The sequence below is a fragment of the Lepidothrix coronata genome, unplaced genomic scaffold (genome assembly GCF_001604755.1).
Source record: "Lepidothrix coronata isolate B3197 unplaced genomic scaffold, Lepidothrix_coronata-1.0 Scaffold158, whole genome shotgun sequence".
Taxonomy (NCBI): domain Eukaryota; kingdom Metazoa; phylum Chordata; class Aves; order Passeriformes; family Pipridae; genus Lepidothrix; species Lepidothrix coronata.
In genome coordinates this window covers 1,249,660-1,268,791 of record NW_016690338.1, presented here as the reverse complement: position 1 = coordinate 1,268,791, position 19,132 = coordinate 1,249,660, and the positions used below count along the sequence as shown (strand labels likewise).

The 19,132-nt window shown below is 44.6% G+C and overlaps 1 protein-coding gene across 21 annotated transcripts in view; it reads left to right on the top strand.

The window, feature by feature from the left end:
• Positions 1 to 19,132, top strand: part of PPFIBP1 (PPFIA binding protein 1) — a 93,861-nt gene that overhangs the window by 39,337 nt on the left and 35,392 nt on the right. For 17 of the 21 annotated variants that reach the window (XM_017829110.1, XM_017829106.1, XM_017829109.1 and 14 more), the window contains 2 exons: positions 9,795 to 9,956; positions 11,624 to 11,829. In XM_017829110.1, the coding sequence (XP_017684599.1) occupies positions 9,893 to 9,956; positions 11,624 to 11,829 (270 nt within the window). In that variant the 5' untranslated portion in view covers positions 9,795 to 9,892. The other 4 variants (XM_017829093.1, XM_017829091.1, XM_017829096.1 and 1 more) reach the window with 4 other exon arrangements.

Sequence of the window (19,132 nt, the reverse complement as noted above, 5' to 3'; positions counted from 1 at the left end):
TCTGTTGCAGACTTAAAAAACCCCCAAGTGAGGTGATCCTGCTTTCCCATGCCTTGCTTCCCTTCCATGCCTTACTATGTTTCATGTCAAATAAGGACCTTTCTGTGTTCAAACTTTCGGGACATTTGTAGATCCCAAAACTTCCTTCAGCAACCATGTGCTTTTCTTTCTGAACAAAAACTAATATCTCAGTGGAATTACTTCTCTGGAAGATATCGAGTTTTTAGAGAGTTTATGGGGTAAAATTGGAGAGTCTGTAAACCTGACTGGCTTAAACATGTGGTGGATACCCTTCAGTATCAGCCATGGTCGTATTATCCTTATCCATGGAACCCTCCAGTCCACCCCAGGGTTGTTTCTATTCCCCTGGCACTAATATCCTTGTCTTCTGAGCTCCTCTGAGCCCCAGGCACAGCTCAGCCTCTGCTCCACTGAGTTTTTTAACCTTGGGTGCTGCTGGAGGGCAAAGGGCACCAAGGCATGAAAACATCTTTCTGCGAGGGGGTGGTGAGGAGGTGTGAGTCTGACAAAAAGAAAAACAGGTTGAGATGGGATGGAGAAGACATCTTTTTGGTTCCTCAAGTTGATAGCATGTGGCTTTTGACCTTCATCTCTCAGCACTGGAAGTTGGGTGTTGAAAAAGCAAGCCGAAATCGACAGTGCTCTGTCCCCTGCCTGGAAAAAAAGAGACTGAAAAAATCTTTGCTTGCTCCAGTGTTACTGAAATCCCTGGTGTGGCAGTTTGAGCCACATTAGAAATCCAGAATCCAATTTCCAGGCTTCCCCCCACCCCTTCCCACAATTTATCCCAACACCAAAGAGAAAACTTTCAGGCCAGAGGCTTCTATAGGGGAAGGGGGAAGTATATACATTTATTTACACAAATAAATACTATACAAACTAAAGGCAACTATATATATATATATTACATTTCTATCAGTCCTTTTAAGCCCCTCCCTTTAACTTTAGTCCAGGAGAAGCCTTCCAAGGCTGATATGTAACGCAGTCTCTCTCTCTTTCTCGTGGGAGTGTTCGGGGCCCCTGAACACTCCCCCCCCAACCAACCTTCAGCTGTTTGCCAAAGTCTTTCTCCTCACGAAGTCCAAGAAGGTAGCTTTGAGTTCTTTCTCCTCGGTCCTGTGTGTCATTTCTGCTGTATGATCTCTCTCAGTCTCATACCTCGGTTCGCTGTTGCTGTAGTGTAGCTTATCATAGTAGGCATTTGGAATCTTCATTCCTCCAAGTCAGTTTTTGGCTGCCCCCGGTCAAACTCGGCAGGGCAACTCCCAAGCCTCTTGGCCCGTCTCCAATTTCGCCTGGGATTCTTCTCCGGAGTGCCGAGCTGTTTCATTACCAGCCCGCCCACTTGGCTCTGCTCCAATGCTGAGCCTCTCCTCCACTTTACAGCGGAGGGAAAGAAAAGGCCCCCCTCTACAGCTTAACTGCAGAAAGTGGGGGGGAAGAGGGCTTGGCTGCAAGGCCTGCCTCTCTCCTCTTATCTCAGGTGCTGTGAGTCGCATCCCTCACAAACACTCACTCTAAATGCTGCCTCTAACTCTTTCCCCCCCGGAGGGGGAAAGAAGGAGCCCTGGCCTTCTCCACCCACACGCAGCAGACACCAACAGAGAACTGCCAACAGCTTCTGGTGGCTGTGTATATATGATTTTTAGCAGAAGCGAACAACATGGACAGTGATTGGCTCTCCAGGGAACACTGCCCTGGCACCCAATCACCTCTGAGCCCCCGACTCCTGGGGGGGCCATCTCAAACCATGACACCTGGTTATCAGTCTCGGGGCTGTGCTTGCCCAAGGGACTGGAGAGTCCCATGGAGAGTCCCAGGGATTTGGATTCCCAGTTGTACTCCCTAAACACAGGCTGTTTGCAAAGCTCAAGCAGGAGTTATTGGCAGAGGGCTTTAGTTTGGGAGAAGATGAAAAGGTCCACCAGCTTTTGAGGAGAACAAGAGAAAACCAGATGGAAAATGGGCCTACAATTATTGTTTCTCACTTCCCCCCATATTTTTTCTCTTTAAAATTCAGTCCCATTCCATTATGAGGGGGAAAAAAAAATTCCTTAACCATGTTGAATTTTACCCTTTCTAATTTTTAAAAAGCCAAGAGGAGAGAGCTGGCAAATCATGGAATATCAGGGGATTGTTGGTGTTGCAATGGTGGTTCTGGCAACTTCAAGTTCTCAGAGAACACAAGTCTTTGAAAAATGAAAGTATCCTCACGCGCAGAGCATGTGCTTCAGATACCACACTCTTCTTTTACATATTACTCCTGAAAGGTAGATCTTAAGACAGCAAAATCTGAGGCAGATAGAAGGGGGAGGATGCAATGTATACACAGATTTTCTACATGTAACAGTTGCTGCTGCAAAATTACAAGGTATTGGGTTTTTTGTTGTTTTCTACAGACCTTTATTAAAACACTGTTCAAGGTGAATGTATTTTATTTACTGGTGAGTGTTCTCTACTTTTGCCTTGTGCAGTGACAACACTGAGAGGGTGGATCTGGAAACTCGTAGACTTGAAGGCCCAAAATCTAAAACCTTTCAAATCTGGAGGTTTGTGAATTTGACCCTTGGACCCAGCCCATTAAAAGAAAGTGGCACAAGCTACGAAATTGTGTCTAAATGTAGTTCAGTGCTCAGGATTTGGTGGTTCTTAACCTATTTTTAAGAATTACCTTTTGGACTCTCACCTAACAGTGCCTCTTTTGTTCTGTAGCCTTTTCGGTGACAGTGTGTCAGTAACATGTTGCCTGGGGAATGTGAGGCATTTCCTTGCTTGCATGAGAAGTCTTGGAGTGAGGAATGAATATCTCAATTGTTTTTCTAATAAGAGGACCCAAACAAAAGGTGAGAAAATAATTTATTGTTTCTCAGACTCTACAAGGTGAGTCAGTAGTTGAAGATTATGAAATAGTTAACTTTGACACAGGAATGACCTGAATGAAGTGTATCTGTGGGGTTTTTTATTTTGCAAGTCTCCATTTGACCTTGAAATGCTTGTGAGAAAAGAGTGAAAGTGAGTCTGAGGAGGGTTTGGAGGCAGGTATTGGCATTCCAGGGCTGCTGTACAGGGAAGGAGCTGCATCCCTTGCCATCCAGCAATCACAGAGCCCACTTGTGCATCACAAAACAACACAACCTGTCAAGTTTTGAAAATTCCTTTCAATTGCAACACGAAAAGAAGAAAAAAAAGAGCTGCTGGAGAGTAGGGTGGCAGAGATAAGCAAGCAGAATGATTTCAGTACTGCAGACCAAAATAAAGGGTTTGCTTTGTAACGGGAGACGAATGTAAGCCATAAACCTTGACTCAGAGACTTTGGGTGTTTATATAAGCTGTTTGCTGTGTATGCTTCTCAGTCAGAGTATCTGAAGGATGCTTGTCTTGGCAAGGCTTAGCTTTTGATTTACGACTAATGTGTTTAACAAATTTTAAGGCAAAGTGCAGAATGCATGAAGCTGGTTGGTAGTAAAAGTTGCTGTGTGATTTGAAGTAAGTTTTTCCCAGGTATAAACAGTTACATCTTGGAAGGGCTTCTGTGCTTTATGCTCTCAAAATACTTTTAAGTCGTTTCTGTGGCCTGATAACTTTTATCTCAAGGCATTTCTTACATGCTGTGGGATGGGCTTCTATCCTCAGTGTGCTTCCATTCATTTTTATCAGTTAAAGGAAATAAATAATGTTTGTTGTGTAATAAAGAAATAATGAAATTCAGGGAACAAAGAAAGGATCTGGACTTAGGGAACAAAGGGACACTTGTTGCCCTTTTTGCAGTCCTGCGTCATAGGAGAATGGTATTGCTTTGATGTCACTGCTCAGCAAATTCAAAAAGAAAATTATTTATGGATATAAAAATAAATAGACATTATCAGTTTAAAGTGAACCTTTGCCAACATTTGGGTTGGTTTTATCTGTAATAATGTTTATCCTTTTTGCATGGTTGAGTGTTGGGCTCTTGGAGGGTGCTGAGCCCAGCACTGCTGGGACAGGGATCCTTGTAGCCATCTTCCCAAAATGGAGCACTTGGACATGGAAGGACCAGCCAGATGATGTGTCTGGTCTCTCTTTCTGCCTCTGCCTGTTAAGCCATTGTTGGATTGAGAGCTCAGGTACCTGCTGGGAAGAACCAAGCAGAGAGTAGCTGCTCCACACCTCTGGAAAGGGGGGCAGTGTCTAAATTACTCGGCCAAAAAGCTCATCTGGGCCCTAACTAGTTTCCTCTCACTGCCTCATGCTCAGATATTTCTCTATGTTATTCCCATTAAGATATGCAATATGTTCAACAGGAATCCATTTTCTTTTTTAGTTTCTTCTTTCAGGCCTGGACGGAATGAAATGGAGTTGGTTTTACATTAAAAGAAATGTTAATGACTCTTAGTGTAAATGATCTGAATATATTCATTAGTAAGTGTTGAAATCCTACTGACTGGTGGCACTATAGTTGAGCATCTTCAAAACATCCCATGAGAAACTGTGCCAGAGATTGAGACTGAATTCATTTGAAACAATTTTTAATTTTGATTGAAATGTGTTTTGCAAATAATCCTCTCTGTGTTTATGTTTCTCTTCTTGCCTTCCAGAAGACAAATAGATGTGTCTGAAATGACATTTGTCTTCATGAAGTAGAACTTTATTTTATAAAAATTAATTGCTAAGGGTGTATTGTTTTAGTGTCGTGAGGCAAGAAAGATGAATTCAGAAGTTGCTTTAGACCTCTCCTGCAGTCATCTCGTAGATGTAGGACTCAGAATGCAGGACATGGATTTTGACAGCATCTGGGGTTTTATTTTTGCTATAGAACAGGATAACCCTCCCCATGAAAGATGACTGCAATTTCTTAGCTTTTTCGTTTGACTTTCATGGTAGAGTGGAGGGTGATCGCCTGATCTTGGGGGTCCTTTTTTAACGCTCCCTAACAAGCCCTAATCAAGATTTTTAAGTTCTGCACATCAAAATTTCCTGGCTTAAGAAGCTTTTACGTGTGAATGGGAGAACTGGGAAACTCAAACCATCCCTCTTACTTCATCATGTTATAACAAAAACCTGAAGCTGATGCTTTATTTCCCAACACTGAGCATTTGCAGCCCATGTGCAGAGAGAGGAAGGAGGGTGGGACAAAAGGGAAGCCCCTGCCCTTCCTTAGGGAGGTCACATCCAGGGCACGGTGTGTCCTTTGGCCTTCAGACCTGCTGGCAGCTGATCCTCCCAAGCTCTGGGAACCTCTGGGTTTTAAAGCCTGGTGTGTTTTGCAGGTGGACATCCAGGATAAGACCACCCCCAAAACAACAACAAAAATAGGCTTGAGGATGTTGCCCCTCGATGCCTCTGTGTGTGTTGTTTGATCTAGAGAACAGGCAGCCTCTGGATGGGAAAACTATCATTTCCTACATATGTAAAATGCTTAAGTGCTTTTTTTTCCCCCTCTTCTTTTTGAAGTCTGCCATCTTAATTAAATATCTGATTTTGAAATCCATATTCAGGCAGCATCCAACAGACTGCAGTTCCATTCACAAAGCCCCTTGTTTTTTGTTTTTGTTTTTTTCCCCTGGCTTTCCTCGTGTTTATTTGCAGGGCAGCATTTTGTTTTCTCTGTGAGCTGTTTGGAAAATGTCTTCACAAGCGCTGTAGCCAGAGGGTTTGTATGTCATTCAAAAATAAAAATAAAAAATCTCCACCTACTGAAAAGTGAACAGCACAGCCCTAGCAACCAGCTGGTGCTTTCCAACCAGAGGAAGGGACGTTAAACAAGTAAGACCAAATTACATCTTCTCTTTGGCCAGGGATGCTGTGGAAATGCCAGCTAGTGATAAGATTAATCCTAACTGAGAGTGGAGAGAGCTGCATTTGTGGTTTATTTTATTTTTTTCATAGTGGGTTGTAAATATAGCCTTGACAAAGCAGTTCTTGTCGGCATGAGCAAGGTGTTCAGCTGGGAGCTCTACAAGGGGGACCAGCCTCTCTAAAAACACCCCCCACACCCCATCTTGCACTGGTTGTGCACACAGGAAGGTAAGTGTTGTTTTCTTGGAAAGCAAGGAAGTTATTTGAAATGGTTTGACGGACAGGGAGGGCACTGTCAGTACTTCCCTCTCAGGTGTGTTGTCGATGACGTTGTGCCAGGGGTGGATTTCATGCATCTGTCTCCTCTGTGCACCTTGATATCTCATCCATCTGCCGTGTCTTAGATCCATCTGTCTTAAAATCATGATTCCCCCCCTCTTCTTTTTTTTTTTTCCCTTCCTGCTTTTGTGGATGAAGGGAATTTAAACTGCTTGTCATCATTAGCTATTCCTTATTTTCCTAAGGAGCTCCACTGCACTCCTCCAAGATGGATTTTCATTCATGTTACCTGTGTGGTTTTCCTTAATCACTGCCAAGAAAAAAAAACCAACCCAAAGTCTTGAGTGTTCTCTTATGTTTTATATGTATTAGACCAAAGCCATAAAGAGGAAAGAATGGAACATACATATGGGGAAAGCCGTGCTGTGTTAGTGGCCAGCTGAGGCTCCTCTCAAAGTTTAGGAAGTCACAGGCAGCCTTGATGTCCTTCAGTAGGCACGAGGAATAACCACTGGTGTTTAATTATTATTGTCCTCTTTCCTGTAGTGCACTGATTTATGAGTTGCGTTTCTTTGGCTCCCTCTGCTCCCACTCTTCCCACCCTCTTCCTCCTGCAGTCTGTTGTCTGTTCTGGTGTTCTGCAGTTTGGTTCTTTGGTCTGCTGGGGTACGAGATCCCATTTCCTCTCTGCCCATCCATGTACTGGTAATGGTGTGCAAAGCCCAAAAATGATTCTGTGCCTTTCCCAGGGAAGGACTCTTCCAACATTATTTTCCTATCACAGCAATTTTACTTCCTGACTGCTGGATGGGCTGCACTGTGCTGGGAAGGTGGCCAGAGCAGGATGTGCTGTTCCAGGCTGATTTTCAATGACCACTTTAGGACCAAATAACCGGAGAAATGGGATTTTTTGTTGTATCATCTCCAGCTGTTCGGCTTGGGGGCTTTTTGTTCTTTCTCATTTCACCTCTTCAGGTTTCTCAGCTGTAGGCTCGGTCAGGCTGCTGACAAATGCTCTGTGAGTGGTTTTTGGAGATTGGTGTGTTTGCAGGGACTTGCTTCAGTAAGTTTTATCTTAAAATTGCTCTCAACAGTATAGCTCCTTTGGCAGAAGCAGTGGAGGAAGCTCTGTGCAAGACTGACAAGTATCTTTCCTTGGAAGTAGAGCCAGGTAAGAGTGGAATAGATGCTGGAGATCTCTTGGATCCTTTTGGCACCACTGTCTGCCACTGCTGCTCTCATCAGCACAGCTGTCCTAGGGTTTTTGGCAACCATGGACAAACCCTTTGTTTAGGAAAAGCAAGGAGTGCTTTTTTTGGAAACGTGAGGGGTGATTGTGCCTGGATGAAGTGCAAGGATGGTGCCTACCAGCCATGGCTTTATTATGCAAGTGTAAATTAGCAGTTCCTTGTCCCCAGCTCATGTATTTCCTAGACAGAAGATGAGAAGCCAGGGATGCCCTGTGATTATGGAACATTCTGTTCCTTTGTGTGTTTTTAACCTCCAGGAGGCTTTTCCTGAGCAACCTCCTCAGTATTTAATGCTGTATTTAATGCTTGATCATGACCTGCGCTGAACACACTGATAGTGAGGTGGAAAGGCACCACTGGAGGTCTCCAGCCCTTCCCTTGCCCAAAGTAGGGGTTCCTAGGGCAGGCTGCACCACACAGGGTCCAGGCAGGCTGTGAGTGGCTCCAAGGATGGAGAGCTCAAAAGGGCAGCCCTTTCAGTGCTTGCCAGTCTTGCAGGAACAAAACTTTTAAAAATAGTTTCTTTTTATTTAGTTTTTTTTTCTTCCCCCTTTTTAAGTCTTAAGTGGAATTTCCTGAGTTTTAATGTGTGCCCATTGCCTCTTGTCATGTCACTGGGCACCAGTGAGAAGAGCCTGTTTCTGCCTTCTTTACTCCCCCATTAAGTATTTCTGCAAATTGTGGGCACTCCTGATTCCCAGACATTAATTGACTGTTGCAGGTTTGTGGTTGCTTTGCACTGTTGGTCCTTCTTAAAACTGTGAGGAAGTCAGTGTTTTGCCCGGGGGCAGCAGCAGTCCCAGACTTTCCATGTGCTCTTCGCCCTCAGAGGGAAATCCACCACAGATCTTCACACTCTGCCTTCACAGACACCCATATTTGAACAGGACCTGATTATCAGAGCCAGAAAATCATAAAGCAGAAAAAAACAGACTGTCTTTAATAATGTTGAAGTGAATGTATTTGCAAAAGCTGCATTTTCTGTTCATTTTTATCAGGCACTAAACCAAATGTCTTGTAGGATCTCTATATTGTACTGGTTGAAGGTGAAGGTTTACATTGTGTTTAAAATCAGGCTTCCTTCTTGAAGGCTGAAGGTCTTCAGTAACAATGCTGCAGCATTTTTAAAGATTTGCACCATCTTAACTTACAGGTATTTTGACTGTTTCAATTCTCTTGGCCCTTCTGACTCTGACAACTTAATAACAAAGCAAGGCCTTTGCCAAAAATGCAGCAGCCTTTGTGCTGTCATTCAAAAGTCACCTTAGGGTTTGGATCTACTTCATGTAATCAAAGTGTTGTTATGGAAGATGAAATGTTCGTTGGCATTTTAAGAATAGCATTTCAGCAAAAGCCAGCTGGCAGCCTCCAATAAGAGCTACTTCCCAGCTGGGTCAAACCAATAAGGTGACTCACAAGAGGGAAAATTCAGTTTATACCATGAATTTTTGTTTTGCTTTGTTTTTTAGTAGACTCTTTTTCAGGACTTCTGCCAGAGATGCTGTGAAAAACTTTCTTAATTGCTTATGTTGGGGCAAATGTCAGCAACAGTGTGGCCTAATACAAAACCCAAATGGCAGGGCATGCAAAGGTTAAAGCGAGTTTTCCTTCCTGGTGTTTCTTTAGCTTTGTTCCCTAATTATATTTATGGCAGAACAGTCTCACGTGCCTTAGATGAAAGCCAAGGCAATCTGGGCTATTTTGGTGGTTTGTGTGTCCCTTGTGCTGGGATAGAGGGATTGGGAGTTCCTCTGGCCTGTGCAGCTCCACTGCACCCAAGTTCCTAAGCACCTGCTTAACTTGTAGCACATCAGGATTTCAGGTCTAGTTCACCTGCCCAAGCAGCGTGTTTGCTTTTCCAGACTCTGCTGGAAACACTCTTTTGGGGACCACCTCTGGCTTTTAGGAGTTTGAGGGTAAGATCAGGTAAAAATCTTTTTAGGAGTTTGAGGGTAAAAATGCAATCATTGTTAGAGTGTGAATCTGCTAAACTCAGAGCAACGTCTTGGCAGGATACTCTTTGCCTGTACACTAAATCCACTGAGTCATGGCTATGTGAGATATTCTGCCTACAAGCAAATAGTTGCATGCCTGGAAATTCTGGATTGTCAGATATCCAAAAATCTTGACCAAATGGTCAGAATCCTCTTTTTCTATACCTGCAAACTCTTGGGGAGGAAAATATAGCAGGCACACACTTGGTTTATTGCTGAGATGCAGCTTCCTTTTAGTGACAGAAGTGTCTCCTGTGTGAGCTCCTGGAAGTGCCATGTGGGATTTCAATGGCATGGACCTGTGGGCAGAGCAGGCCGTGGGCTGACCAACAGTAGCATCTGAGTCATCAGGTTGGAGCTTTGATTCCTTGGTGCCAGTTCCTGCCTGGTGGTGAACACCTCTTGGTCTTCTGCTGGTCAGCAAACGATGTCTGAATTCAGAGAACACACAGTGAAATGAAATTGTCTTTTGCAGATTAAATTGCAGACTTGAGAGTTTGGACCCAGCTCACGCACCCGGTGTTTTCTTGCTCCTTATGGTGTAGCTGGTGATTGTTCCTGAGAAGAGAAAAGATGATGAGTGATGCAAGTGACATGCTGGCTGCGGCTCTGGAGCAGATGGATGGCATCATAGCAGGTAAAAACTTGGGGCAGCTGGCTCCTTTTGCTTTTTGGGGCCTCCCTTCTCAGGAGGACAGAGTTTCAGGCTGAGAATGGGATGTGCTTGTAATTGGTTTAGCTCTGAAGAGTTAAAATATGACTTGAATTTTCTTTTTCTTTTTTTTTTTTTCAAAATTGGAATGCTTTGGCTCCAAATATTTGACTTGGACCTACCTTGAACATGTGAATTTTTTATAAGTACCTGTAAATTGTAAGTGACCCTAGGAGAGGCATCACAAAGAATACAACCTCTGCTTTTTTAGTGAGTTAGAAAATAAAGTACACAACACAGAGGAGCAAAGCAGCAAGAATCTAATGGTTTAATCCTGTTCCAGCAGAGCTGTGCAAACAGCTACCCTAACTGAAAAAAAAATTCTGCAAGTATAGCAACACAGTTATAAAGTTTTTAATAGTTCCACTTAAATAATTCCCCTTAGGGAAAAAATAATCATACAGTGCATGGTTTGTTTGAACAACGACTCTTCTCTGCAGTTTTCCTGAAGATCTTAAGGACACATGGCAGGAACAAATGTAAAGGGGATTCAGTTTGATCATAATGATCTCTAAAAATACATATAAGCTGTGACTTTAGTAATTTCCATAAGTAGACACTGGTATTTGGATCCAGTCAAGTATTTGTGTTTCCAAGAGCCTGAGTTAGTAATGGCAGGATGAGGCTTAATATAAAAACAAAATGTGATGTTGGAATGTTTAAGTCACCACAGACTTCATTTACCCATGTCTCTGGACAGCCCTATAAAGTAATATAACAAAGGGGTATCAGCTCCTGTGCTGTTGTGGGGATTTTTTTCTCCTTATTTTTTTTAAAGGGAGTTTAGCAGAATACTTGGATTTTTGTGGCTTGCCAGATGAAATGAATGAAAGTTCATGGAGGTCCATATCATTGTAGTTTCTAAAAGTTGACAGTGCAAATGAAGGTCTGTCATGAATACATCTCATTGTGCCGAGGTATTACAGAATTAAGGTCACAAAATCAGTGTACTGGAATTATAGTTGGAATTAGCTAGGTTGACTTAAATCAACCTTAACCTTGAATTCATACTTTCCCTTCTTACTTAATATGTAGCAACTTCTAGTGTAGGTCAAATATACATACTGTGGGTTTATGCAAATGAGAGAATTTTCTCTTTATTAACATGCAAATGTCAGTGCTACCATGTCAATTTGCTGGGTTTGAAATCTATTGCTGTGGAGGAGTGATTTGGTCTTTTTATTTATCTTTGTATTTTCCTTTATTCTTTTAAAAAATTGAAATTCCTTATAGCAGCATAACATATTCCTACATGAAAAATGCAGGGCATGGTTTCCTCTGGACACCATCACTCCCTGCCTGGGATCATTCAATCTCTACAGGGTGACTCAGGGAGTGTGTTCTCCCCAGCGTACCTTTTGTTTCCGATACATCCTGGGGAGCCTTGAACCCACGGGCACGGTTGTGGCGTTCCCAGCCCTTGTGGATCAGCCCACCTCCTTCCTGCTGGAGCTTTCCCAAATGTGTGGGCAGAATCCAGCCCCAGCGCTGAGTTTGGCTGGAATAAACTCCTGCCAGGAACAACCACTGCCATTTCCCAGCGTCCTTCCCGCTTTCCTGGTGTTGACACCATGTGGTTTTGCTCCTTCCAGGTTCCAAGGCTCTGGAATATTCAAACGGCATCTTCGACTGCCAGTCCCCCACCTCCCCCTTTATGGGGGGTCTGCGGGCGCTGCACCTGGTGGAGGATTTGCGGGGATTGCTGGAGATGATGGAAGCGGATGAGAGAGAAGGACTGCGCTGCCAGATCCCAGACTCCACGGCGGAGGCTCTGATCGAGTGGCTCCAAAGTCAGATGGTACAGTCTCACCTTGTCCTATTCCCTAACAGGCTCATTTTGTGTCTTAGCTAGACTGGCTCTGCTTTATGCAGGTATTAAAAAAGTTTGGAGTAAGTTTTGGGCAACCAAAGGGAAGAGATTTTGGGTTGGAGGTGCTGCTGTGGCGCCTTGGAAAAGCTGGTGCTCAAATATCTGTTGCGATGGGTTGGGCTCTGCTTTCTTTGATGGGAAAATAGAGGGAGCAAAAAATATTTGGTCACTGCTGTTTCATCTCAGAGGGCTGGGGAAAGACATTTTTATAAGAATCAGATGCTTAGGTGGAGGGAAAAAGTTTCTTTCAAAGGAGGGCAACCAAGATGGGGAAGGGTCTTGAGGGGAAGCCATGCGAGGACACTGAGGGCACTTGGTGTGTTCAGCTGGAGGAGACTGAGGGGAGACCTCACTGCAGTTACAACTTCCTTGGGAGGGGAAAAGGAGGGGCAGGGACTGAGCTCTGCTCTGTGGGGACCAGGGACAGGACCCAGGGAATGGCCTGGAGTTGTGTCAGGGGAGGTTCAAGTTGAATATTAGGAAAAGGTTCTTCCCCCAGAGGGTGGTTGGGCACTGACCAGGCTCCCCAGGGCAGTGGGCAAAGCACTAAGGCTGACAGAGCTCAAGGTGTGTTTGCGTGATACTCTCAGGCACATGGTGTGAGTCTTGGGGATGGTCCTGTGCAGGGCCAGGAGTTGGACTTGATGATCCTTGTGGGTCCCTTCCAACTCGGCATATTCCATGAATACTTTTCACTAAAAAGCATTTTTGACAACATGTTTTCTACAGGAACTGGTGTTATTATTGAGCTTCCTTACCTGATTCACACAGAATTGAGTGGTATAAGCTCATCATCCCTTTAATTTGGTTTAATATGGTTTAAACCAAACCATATTTATGTTTTCTGTGTTAGTGAATCAGCCAGTTTTTGTCACCTTACTTTAAAAATACACAGAAATATAACTGACAAGGCAGTTCTTTCCCTACAACTTGGTTTTCCCAAAAAATCAAAGATTATTCAAGTGTAGGTTACCTGAACACTACCCTGGGAAATAAAATTGTGTACTTACCAAAAGGTGACTTAAACAGCATCATTTTTGAAGGAGCTGCTGGTTTTGCCTCCAGGTGTCCTTTGACTTGTGACTTCCGAGCAGGGCCAGGGAGGAGTCCTTGTGTTTGTAGTCTGTGGCAAGGGTTGTGTCGTGGTGGTCCGGGTGTGTAGAGGTTTTGGGGAAGCTCCAGCACTGGAACTCAAGAAGTTGGGGTGCAGATCTGGTGAGGGCTGGGTGTGATGCAGGACTGTGGTGGCTCCGTGTTGTGTGCACCCTGTGCATTGCCACTGTTGGGACAGACAGCCAGACAGCCACCATCTCCTGGTCCCTTCCCAGGATGGGCATCACACCCCCTAGAAAGGATTCAGTCACCCTGGAGCTACAGCTGACCTTGCAGAAGGTGTTTTTTATCTCCACAAATGGATTTATTTCAGTGCTCAGAGGACTGCAGGGTACAGGACTCTGTGTGCTGTGGCTGGTGCTGGGTGGCCCTTCATGCCATCTGCTGTCATGGGGGCTGAGCACAGCAATGTGGGGACAGATGGGGGCCTGGGACTCGTTTCTTGCAGAAAGGTTTGAGGGGAGAGACTTCTTTTTCTGGTTTGTTTTTTTTTTTCCCTTTGCTTTGAACTACTCCTTTGAAAATGCCTGAAACTTAATGAAGCATGTGGGAGCTTTCCCACTGTCTCCAGTGGGATTTGGACCTCGCCTCCACTGTCAAAGTGTGGCAGCCAACACTGAGATCAGGAGGAGGAGATGGGAGTGACATTAGAGTCAGATCTTTAAAACACACAGAGTTCCTGCCAACACCAGCATTTCCTTCCTGCCTAACAAACAGCAGTGAACATTGCTGTAACTAGTCTGTGTGGAGCAGAAACTGAGGGACATAACAGGTTGCATGCAAGTATGGCCTTTATAAATCAAAAAAATGCCAAATAAACAGTCTTGGAAGGCGAACATTTTTCCATGGTGTTCAGAGTAATCTGTAGTCCACGATCGGTGATGCTGATCCACTTTGGGGTAAAGGGGCCCAGCAACGTGGCTGGAGGCTGCAGTGCCTGCTGAGATTAATAAGGTGTGACCTCTTGTGATGGCAAATGTGTGAGTTAGGGATGCCTGGCTGTTGGGATCTGGAATGAGGTCCTTCAGACCCGCGTGATGTGGAATCACCACGTGGCAATGAGACAGTGATGGATTTTTATTGCATCCATGGGCTGAGTGGGAGGGGAAGGGCTCTATTATGCCGTTCAGTTTAGTGTGTCTCGACCACTGGGGAAGATGTGCAGGGGTTGTGAGTACCAGAGATTGCAGAAAATTCCATCAATGCCTCAGTTATTCCTCAGTCTGCCTCAAATTATTCCCCCGTATTCTCTGGCATCCTCGAAGCCCCTGGGAGGAAAGACTAAACGTTCTACTTATACTTTGCTACAACCACAGGATTTGCAGCTATCACCAGTGTTGCCAGTCCGTGTCTCAGCAGGAAGGTGTTTAGATTGATATTAGGAAAAGGTTCTTTCCCCAGAGGGTGGTTGGGCACTGAACAGGCTCCCCAGGGCAGTGAGCACAGCACCAAGGCTACCAGAGCTCAAGGAGCGTTTGGACACCACTCTCAGGCACATGGTGTGAGTCTTGGGGATGGTCCTGTGCAGGGCCAGGAGTTGGACTTGATGATCCTTGCGGGTCCCCTACAACTCAGCATATTCTGTGATTCTGTGAATGATTTGCAGGAAGGTGTTTTGCAACTATGCCCATCCTTACCGAGAAGGGAAGACATTTCCTTTGTTTGACACTTGTTTAATCCTCCACTGGACTGTTCCAAGCTGCTGGAACTGGTGTGTCACATCCCATCCCAAGCTGTAAGCAAGCCTCTTGTGTCTCAGGGGAAAACAAAAATAGTGTTTGCTGCTTCCAAACACTGTGTCACAAGAGAAAAATCCTCTCCTGGCCCTGCAGGGAAATCGCTGGTGCCCGAGTTGGGAAAAGGAGATGACAGCAGTCTCCCAAAGTTGCTTCTGTGAAATGGGGCAGAGCACTCAGTTCTGCCATGCCAGGATAGGCTGCCCTGTGTCCCTGAACTGCTTCCTTTGTGCTCCTCTCAATGTATCAGGGAAGTCTGTGCCCCTTCAAAAAGGGCCAATTAGTTAAAATGCCTCATGCTGATTTATTTTTCTTTAACTGGCGGGTGCCAGGTGGCCACATGACACCAGAGCACACAGACAGTGCCTCGGCATCTGGCAGAGCTCTTTCAAGAGAATCCATGGGCTAGTGCCCACGGGGAGCTCGGAAAAGTTGTACATGCAACTCTCTGCTGCTCAAGTGAGGCAGTTTAACCATAACCCGTCATTCCAGCTCAAAACTGACCTCTGGGCTGCTGAAACCCTGCTCACATCTCCATGTGTGCATGGATGTCACGTGAGTGTCAGGGAAAAAATTACAAGGACATTTGTTCCAAGTCTGGAAAGGGGCTGAGGCCTTTCTTAAGCTCAGACACTCTGCTTTTCCTGGTGACCAGACCTGTAATCCATAGCCAGGCCATAACTGTTGCAGAGTTCTGGAGATTTTTCAGAATTCTCTTGTTCAGCAGAAATATTTAGTGTGTTCCAGTGTGTGCTTGAGTAAAGTGTGTGCTGTACTGTGGGAAAATGGAGCCTCTGGCTTGAACACAGACAGCAGGATCTGTAACATCATCACCACCAGCAAGACCATTTTAAATGAAACTCCACATTTTGCAGCCCTGTTGTGTCCAGCTGGAAGTTGATAGATCTGTCTCTTGGAGGTAATTCTCAGAAATCTTGGTCCCAGTCAGGAATGTTGCTCCAGTTTTTCTTCAGTTGAAACAAGAGATAGTTTTCTTGCTGGTTATTACTTTTCTTGAAAGTGTTTAGGGTTTTTTGGTTTTAATTTTTTTAAAAAATACATCTTATGCAACAGCCTTCCCAGAAAGAAGAAACCGTGTCTTGTTAAAAAGAGTGAAGGAAGGGAGTGGGTGAACATTCTCTTCCCACGTCTCAGAGCCATTTTCCCCAAGCTCCTGATCTGAACTTGTGTATATGGGTCCTGTTGAGTGCCTTTCCCTCTTTAAAGGATGTGCCCCTGGGATGAATGAGCCAGGATAACACTTCTTCTCAAACCCACAGCAAGTGCAACTGTGGTGTTAGCTTTGGAAGTTACTTTCTGAATTTTATATATATATATATATATATATATATATATAAATACATATTTTATTAATTCTTTTCACTCAAGAAGCAAATTTCTGAAGTTAACTGTCAAGCAAAACAAACTTTATGGCCTCCAAAGGTTTATTGAATTATGTAGAATCATGGAATCATTAAGGTTGGAAAAGACCTCTGAGATGATCACCAAGTCCAACCATAGAACATATTCAGCTCATCAGAAGATTAATTTAAGCTGTGGGATCCAGAGTGGCTTGTGCAATCCAGAGTGTTGCTGCTGTCTCACAGACCAGCCTCAGATTTGGACATTTTTTCAACAAATTGGTTCTTCCAGGCGGTGACTGGGAGTAGTGAGAGTTAATAGGAGGGAATATTAGCTTTTAGAGAGAAATTTTCCTCGTGGATAAACATGGCTTGTAATCTTACTGAGGTATGTTGACCTATTTGGGCAGCAGGGTGGTTCCCCAGGGGAGGAAGCGGTTTGGTTAGCCAGAAATCATCTCATATTTCTTATTCATGGAAAAGTCTCATCTTCAAACCAAAGTGTGTTGTTTGATTCTCTTAGTGTGGGTGTACAGTACAGTCATATGGTTCAGCTTCTGCTGCTGTTGGGTTTAGCTATCAAAAGGTCCTATGGTAATGTGTGGCACATGGGTGTTTACCACCAAATACTTGAGATCCCTCCTCAAGTTTGCAGTATGAAAGGAATCTTGTGATACTGTCTCAGCCTGTCATCATAAATTCTCTGCCAGCAATACTTTCTGTCTGTGAGAGATGTACCTCTCAAAGTTCTTGAAACACAGGACCCTGCTTCTTGTTCTTCATCCAGACTGGTGTGTTTTTTAACCCTGGAAGATGATACAGGCTCATTTATAGCACATTGTGGCGTGGCATCTTCATGCATCGTGGATGAGTTCATCAGCAGTAAGAACAACCCATGCAGCCCTGATGGCAGAGCTGTCAAAAATCACCATTCCCAATCCAAAATGCATCAGTGTGGCTTAAAAAGCACAGCTTCTGCTCCTCTTCTGCTCTGCTGATTTATTCTGGGTTACTCAGTATTCATACTTTTGAGATTTTTATCTCTCAGTGGTAGTTTTAAATATTTCTTTCCAATTATAAAAGCTGTGTTTTTTTGAGATAATCACAGGACTCCCCAAGTTGGGCTCTGTGATAAAATATATTAAGGACTTTTTATGCTGCTGCTGTTACTGGGTCAGTTGAAACTTGAAACTGAGGACAGAGGTTGGTTGTTATTGTTGCATTTTATGTCATTCTTAAGTATGACATAAACTTGAGACCAAGCCACTCGTGAGACCTGGGACAGCTGAGTCAACCTTTTCCTTCCATTTTTTTCTTGGCGTCTACAAGTGAATTAATTACATGTGTCCTTCCAGCTTTTTACAATTAATAGCCCATCAAGAAAAGAAAGCTCCCTTCTATTTACTTTGTAGTCAGGTGGAGGGATGGGAATTGCTTTTCGGAGTCGGATGGTTTCCGCGGGGCCGGGAGGAGCAGAGGAGGGGATGATGCTGACAAGGAGCAAGGGTGGTGCCACCTGCGTGGGGCTGTCCTTGCTCCCAGGTCAGGTTTACACTGCTCTGCACCTCCCTGCCTTGCTTCGTCGGGATGCGGATTGGAGAGTTCCTTGCCGGGCTTTGATGTGTTAATTCCCCAGAGCTGCTCGCTCCGCCTGAGGAGCGCTGCTGCTTCACGGGCTCCGCTTCCCACATCTCCCACTCTGCCGCTGTTCGCCTCCATCCCGGGTTAGGCGAGGGAACGTGAATCGCTTCACCTCTCCCTCGGCTCGGGGGAGCCCTGACGGCGCTGGGGCTGCGGGTCCCTGCTTCGGCTTATCCCCACAGCCCCCGGCGTCCTTGGATGCATGAAAATAGTCATGACCAGCATGGAGTACAGCTGGGACATTCACGGGCACTGCGTGTGGCTAAATAAGGTAAGGAGCTCCGTGTTTGTTCTGGCTCCTGCATTTCTCCCAGTGACAAGCCATAGCTGGGCAATGCTGGGAATGGGCATTTCATCCTCCTCTTGGATCAGGCACCAGCTGTGCTGCTGTTGAGGAAAGGGAATATTGTGACACGAGTGCATCTTCCCTGTTCAATATTCATATTTACAAAATGTTTCAGGTAAATATCTCAGAGTGAAGGGCTGTCTTAAGCTGGTTTTCTTTCAGAATTCACTTTTATTGTAGTGAAGCCTTTAAAATATAACGTGCGGGTGGGGGGTCTGAGAGGGTTTGTGGGGGTTTTTTTCCCCCTTCTCATTCTGTAAGGAGGAACTAAGGTGTAAACCTTAGGAAAAGCTTAGCAGCAGATCTGCCTGTCTGCTTCCAGAGCATGTGCAAATATTCAGAGGGATGAGCAGGGAGCGTGAAATGCAGGAGATGCCAGTTTGGGAGGGCAGTGGTGGGGTCCCACACAAACTGGTTAAATGCTGATGAATTGTGCTCAGACCAGTATAAATGTGGGACAGAATCAATGCTTACAGAGGATAAAGCTGTCATGGCTCTGTATCTGAATACTTTGCTTGGAAAACCTGGAGGCTGTTCCTGTGGCACACAAAGTGATGTTGAGGTAGCTGGGGCTGGAGAAACCCCCTTGCAAGGGACTCTCTAAGGCTGAGGGAACAAGCAGAACAGCAGCAGCTTTGTTTAACTAAGCATAGGTAATGTGTATTATAATGATGTGAACAATGTAAGCATGTTGATGAGCTCTAATTTAACTCCAGATGGTCAGGGAAGAGGTGTCAGGGACAGCTCACTTGCCCAACTGTTGACTTGCCTGTGGTGGTCCAAGCAGTCAGTGCAATCTGCTGTGGAGTGGCAGCTCCTTCTTATACAAATCAAACTGCACATACAGCAAGAGCAGTGTGATTTCTGCTGCTTATTTCTCTCCTCCAAAGCAGGAGAGAAAATGAAGGGAAATGAGGGTATCAGCTGTAGTAGGCTAAAAATTGCTTTTATTTTTGAAAGGAGAATTCAGCGACAGAGAGGAAATGGATTTTTTTTTTTTTTTTTTTTTTTTTTTTTTTTTGGGGGGTTTAAAT